Source organism: Erythrolamprus reginae, chromosome 3 (genome assembly GCF_031021105.1).
Source record: "Erythrolamprus reginae isolate rEryReg1 chromosome 3, rEryReg1.hap1, whole genome shotgun sequence".
Lineage (NCBI taxonomy): Eukaryota > Metazoa > Chordata > Lepidosauria > Squamata > Dipsadidae > Erythrolamprus > Erythrolamprus reginae.
In genome coordinates, this window is record NC_091952.1 from 63555077 (window position 1) to 63561076 (window position 6000).

Sequence of the window (6000 nt, forward strand, 5' to 3'; positions counted from 1 at the left end):
CATGGAGGCTTCTCCCCGCCTTTTCTGGCCCTGTTTCTCCCAGGAGATCCCAAGAGAGGCCCCACAGAGGCTTCTCCCTGCCTTTTCCGGTTACAGTTTCGAAGCTTCTTGTTTGAGAAGAAGCAAAAAAAATCTTGAACACCCGGTTCTTATTTCGAAAAGTTCGTAAGTAGAGGCGTTCTTAGGTAGAAGTACCACTGTACACGTATCAATCTGGGTATACAGATAGATATCAATCTGTATACAGATATCAATCAGTACAGTGCCCTTCCCCATATTGGTATTCTTCAGGGAAACTAATCTTCAACCCTACTTGTTCCTAATTCAGCTGCCTGACACTTTGTTTGTTTGTTTGTTTGTTTATTTATTATTTTATTTTATTTATTGGATTTGTATGCCACCTCTCTCCAGAGACTCGGGGTGGCTAACAGCAATAATAAGACAGCGTACAATAATAATCCAATACTAAAAACGATTAAAAACCCATTAATATAAAAACCAAACATACATGGACATACCATGCATAAAATTGTAAAGGCCTAGGGGGAAAGAGTATCTCAATTCCCCCATGCCTGGCAGCAGAGGTGGGTTTTAAGTAGCTTACGAAAGGCAAGGAGGGTGGGGGCAATTCTAATTTCTGGGGGGAGTTGGTTCCAGAGGGCCGGGCCGCCACAGAGAAGGCTCTTCCCCTGGGTCCCGCCAAGCGGCATTGTTTAGTTGACAGGACCTGGAGAAGACCCACTCTGTGGGACCTAACTGGTCTCTGGGATTCGTGCAGCAGAAGGCGGTCCCTGAGATAATCTGTTCCAGTGCCATGAAGGGCTTTATAGATCATAACCAACACTTTGAATTGTGACCGGAAACTGATCGGCAACCAATGCAGACTGCGGAGTGTTGGTGTAACATGGGCATATTTGGGAAAGCCCATGATTGCTCTCACAGCTGCATTCTATGGGGTTGATATCCAAGACATCAGTAACATATCAGACTTCTGTAGATGATAATGATGTAGAGGTGATCTACCTCATAGGGTTGTGATGAAAGGGCCAAGAAAAAGAGACTATAAAACAGCATCCACATCAAGAGTGATACAGAAACAATACTATGGTTATACTTCAGTTGAAGCTGTAAAATAATTTGTAAAGCAAGGTAGGCAAGCCCTTAAGAGAAAAGTCTAAGTGGGAAAAAACTGACTCACTTCCCTCCAGAAGGGTGCCCCAAAATGTATGGATAAAATAGATAAGGACCAGTTAAAACTGATTGTGGGGAAGCTAAAATACATTGCAGAGTTCAAGCAAACCTCTTTGCGAGTAACTCATGTATGCATATTCCTTTTGTGGAAATATGCTTGCATTCCAGAATTCTCCAATTATAACATATAGCCGCATTAATTCAATGCAGTTGAATTAATTCAATACAGATCTACACAACTATTTTCAAGTCTGTTAAAGAGGGCTTCAGCTATGGAATGGAAATGCAGCCCACTGCACATCTTAGGAAATCAGAATATCCAATTCAGTTTTTCATTTATAAAATATGATAATAATAAAACCAACTCAGATTGTTGAGGTGTGGGGTAATCAAATTTACCTTTTTCAAAAGTGCAACTGTGAAGAAGCACCTTCTAAATATGTTGCAGGATACCAATCAAGAGACTTTGGGTATGAGTACTTAAGCAGACCTAAGCAGTTCCTTTGCATAAAAATGACACAATGGAAACTTATGCAATATGAAACAAAAAAGGAAGCTAATAAGAAAATATCAATTGTAAGGGTTTCAGAATTGTCTACAGAGGATTTGGAGGAACCCCCGTAATTATATAAAATATCTCCACCCCCTTCCCCCAAAATATATCTGCAAAGTACAAGCGACATACCTGCTCTGGAAAGCAAAAAGCAATACTACTTGAATCAGGGTCATTTGATGCAAAGAAAATTGAAAGATGGTGTTTGGTATACCTTCATAATGCATCCACGTCAGGAAGAAAGAAATGAGGTAAGATTATTTAGTGTGCTGATTCAATGTTTTTGTTTTGCTCCAAGCAGACTTGCTTGTTAAACGTAAAATAATATGTCAAAGGACTCAGCAACAGGATGCATTATGATGTCCATTAATCATCTGGGTTAGATACTTTCCAGTTTACAACTGATTGCTATCTGAATGGATTACCACATTTGCTAGTCCCGGTCATCAGTTATACTAGCAGAAGCTCTCCCTTTTCAATAGGCAAAGAATGATAGATTCTGAGCAGCAAAGTTTAGGATTCTGGCTTCTGGTAGCATGTCTAACTTGTGCATTATTATTATGATTATTAATTACTTTTAATTAATTAATTAATTAATTAATTAATTAGATTTCTATGCCGCCCCTCTCCGCAGGCTCGGGGCAGCCAACAGCATTGCTACTCCCTTCCCTCAATACAGTTCATCAAATACCCATCCGAGACAACTAGGTTTAGTTTTCATTCAAAAGAAAATTTCTAAAGGTTTAAAAAAAAAAAATCACGAATGGGTTGAGGATGCATCTCTTGGTATACCTGAGATAAACGCCAGTGGAAGATTTTTCTAACAAAAGCTTGGAAAATATGTACTTTCTAATGAAAGGGGTGTGTATGGGTTGGGGCGGGATCGGTTACAGCACCAGCCAACTGCGATCGATGGATCGATGTTAAGTCATAATACCAAGCGCTTTTATCGCCACAGTATTGGCGTGACCATTGCTAATAAAAATCTTTTCTTTCTTAGAAAAAATATAATCTTTATTGAAGATTCCTTGGGGTTTTTTTTCTATATATGTGTGTGTGTATTCCGATTTATAATTGTTTACTCAAAATTCAGATACATTTGTATTTATTTATTTATTCGATTTTTATGCCGCCTTTCTCCTTGGACTCAGGGTGGCTTACAACATTTTATGCACCTCCCTTTTATTTTATGTATCCCCCTTATTTATCTTCAATAAAGATTTTTTTAAAAGCTGTAGAGTAATCAGGTCAACAGATAAGTTGACACTAACCATGACACTTGATAAATTTACAGAGATGGACTCATTTCTTCTTTCTGCTAATACAAATCTCTTGCCGGGGAAGTGCCTGAAAAGTTGCAAAAGAGGGCGACGCGCGGTAAGTATGCAAGGTTTAATCACAACCGCCCTCCTTCCCGTCTTCCCCCGTTCATGCCTTACCAACTCTTGCTTCAGGCGGCGTAGGTAGTGATCCATGTCCTTCATTTCCATCCTCCCATGCGAATCCAGCTTTGCCGAGGGCTGCGAGGCGCGCCGCGCCCAGCTCTCCTGCTTCAGCCGCGACGCTCCTTTTCCCGCCCCCGCCGCCTTTTAATCCAACGGCCCCTTTAAACGCCCATCCGCCGCCGGGAAAGCGCCCTTCCCGAAAAAGATCGCCAAAACTTTTTTCCTTTTTGCCCGCGACCGACAAAAACCAGAAGCCAAGTGGCTTTCTTTTCAAAGTTAAAAACGCGCACGCACAAATGCCAACGCTCGGCACGGCAAAGGCTCGGGATTGGCCAGGCTCTCGCCCGCTAACCCTCTGCAAAGGCACGGGAGCTGCTCCTGAAGCCCGAGCCTCGCTTTGCCTTTTGCAAGAGCTGCGCGAAGAAGCACCAGCGCCCAGAATGGAGAACCCACGAGCCGAAGTGACGGGAAGGGCAGCGGCAGCGGCGCTTGAATGGCAATTCCCGCCGCGCTCGCACGTGGTAGCAAAAGTGAAGCCTTGGAGGAGAGGCTTGGCAACCGAATCCAAAAGAGGCGTTGCTTGCTTTGTTGCGCTCTGCGAGGACAGACGTCCCGCCCGCCTCAAAGGGCGGATGCGGCGATCCTAGTTGGCAGTGCCGACGTTAGAATAGAATAATAGAATAGAATAGAATTCTTTATTGGCCAAGTGTGATTTTGTCTTGGTGCTTATGCTGTCAGTGTACATAAAAGAAAAGAAACATTTATCAGGAATCACGAGGTAAAACACATAATGATTGTCATAGGGGTCAAATGAGCAATGAAGAATATTAATAAAAATCTTAAGGATACAAGCAACAAGCTACAGTCATACAGTCCTAAGTGGGAGGAGATGGGTGATAGGAATGATGAGAAAAAAACTAATAGAAATGGAAATGCAGACTTAGTAAAAAAAATTGACAATGTTGAGGAAATTTGTTTAGTAGAGTGATGGCGTTTGGGGGGGGAAAACTGTTCCTGTGTCTAGTTGTCTGGTTCAACTGGAAGAAGGCAAATGGAAATTTCCAGCCTCTGGTGGACCTCCAGGAGGGGGATGCCATTTTTGGGGTGCCAGGCTCCTAGAAAGGCTTTTGAGCTTGGAGAAAAAAATGGGCCTTCCCCACCCCTCCCAGAAACTGAAAACAGGATGTTTCCCAACTTTTGGTTGGCCCAGAAGGCCCAAAAATCAGGTGGCTGGCACACACATTCATGCTGGACCTGAGCTTGTGTGCCCACTGATATGGCTCCGCGTGCCACTTGTGGCACACTTATCATAGGTTTGCCATCATGGATGTAGGGTCTCCATGGGCAGGGAGTTGGACTAGATAACCTACAAGGTCCCTTCCAACTCTGTTAATCTGTTAAACTGGCAGCACCTTCTTCATTAGCATTTAGCTAATTTTAGATCCTGGACTTTAGGACATTGGGATGGAGCACTTTTGGAAGTTATAAGGGAGATAGATCATAGTGAAGTCTATAGCTGATTTTCTCCTACTCTCCTACCATGCTAGTGTATACAACTGCTTTATCAGATATCACTGCATCATTTGATATCCTGGGTGGGTTGTGTTTTTTTAATTAGTGTTCCCTCGACTTTCAGGGGGGATGTGTTCCGAGACCGCCCGCGAAAGTCAAATTTCCGCGAAGTAGAGATGCGGAAGTAAATACACTATTTTGGGCTATGGACAGTATCACAAGCCTTCCCTTAACACTTTAAACCCCTAAATTATCATTTCCCATTCCCTTAGCAACCATTTACTCACCATTATTACTGGTAGTCACCATTGAATAAGACATTTAGTGATTCTGATATTTATAAACAAATGTATTTATTAACATTTTTTTTCTTATTTATTTGCAAAAAATTTTAGTTTGGCGATGACGTATGATGTGGTATAGAAAAAAACCCGCAAAATATTTTTTAATTAATATTTTTTTTTTAAACGTGATACAGTAGTACCTCAAGATACGAACCCCTCGTCTTACGAACAACTCGTGATACGAACCCGGGGTTCAGAAAAATTTTGCCTCTTCTTACGAACTTTTTTCGAGTTACGAACCGGCGTTCGGAGACTGCTGGGAAGCCGCGCGGCTGTTTTAAAAGGTGACAGCCGGGCGGCGGGGCTTCCCAGAAGCCTCCCGAACGCCGGTTCGTAACTCGAACAAAGTTCGTAAGAAGAGGCAAAATTTTTCTGAACCCCGGGTTCGGTTCGGAAGGTTGCTGGGAAGCCCCCCAGCCCGGCTGCAACCTTTTAAAAGAGCCGCGCCGCTTGCCAGCTGTCTCCTGAAGCCGAACGCGGAAGTTCGGCTTTGCCGTTCGGCTTCAGGAGACAGATGGGAAGCGGCACGGCTATTTTAAAAGGTCGCAGCCGGCCTGGGGGGCTTCCCAGCACCCCCCGAACCCGCTGGGAAGCCCCCCAGGCCGGCTGTCACCTTTTAAAACAGCCGCGCGGCTTCCCACCAGTCGCCGAAAGCCGGTTTTTTGCGGGGGTTTTTTTGGTTGCACAGATTAATTGACTTTACATTGTTTCCTATGGGAAACAATGTTTCGTCTTACGAACCTTTCGTCTTACGAACCTCCTCCTTGCACCAATTAAGTTCGTATCATGAGGTATTACTGTATAGGCTATTCGTGAAGTTTGAACCCGCGAAAATCGAGGGAACACTGTACTCTGAACAAGTGGTCTTTGGGCATTTTGACAACAGGAATAAAAATGAGTTTACTTCTACTGATATGTTAGAGGTATTTACGGTACTTGGATTTTTTATGTACAC

At 43.2% G+C, this 6000-nt stretch overlaps 1 protein-coding gene across 1 annotated transcript in view; it reads right to left on the bottom strand.

Moving 5' to 3' along the window:
* The window catches only part of INKA2 (inka box actin regulator 2), a 41739-nt gene extending 38148 nt beyond the window's left edge, over window positions 1-3591 (bottom strand). The window contains exon 1 of the mRNA XM_070748921.1: window positions 3184-3591. Coding sequence (XP_070605022.1) covers window positions 3184-3234 — 51 coding nt within the window. The 5' untranslated portion in view covers window positions 3235-3591. The remainder of the gene's footprint in view (window positions 1-3183) is intronic.
* Window positions 3592-6000: the final 2409 nt, after the last annotated feature.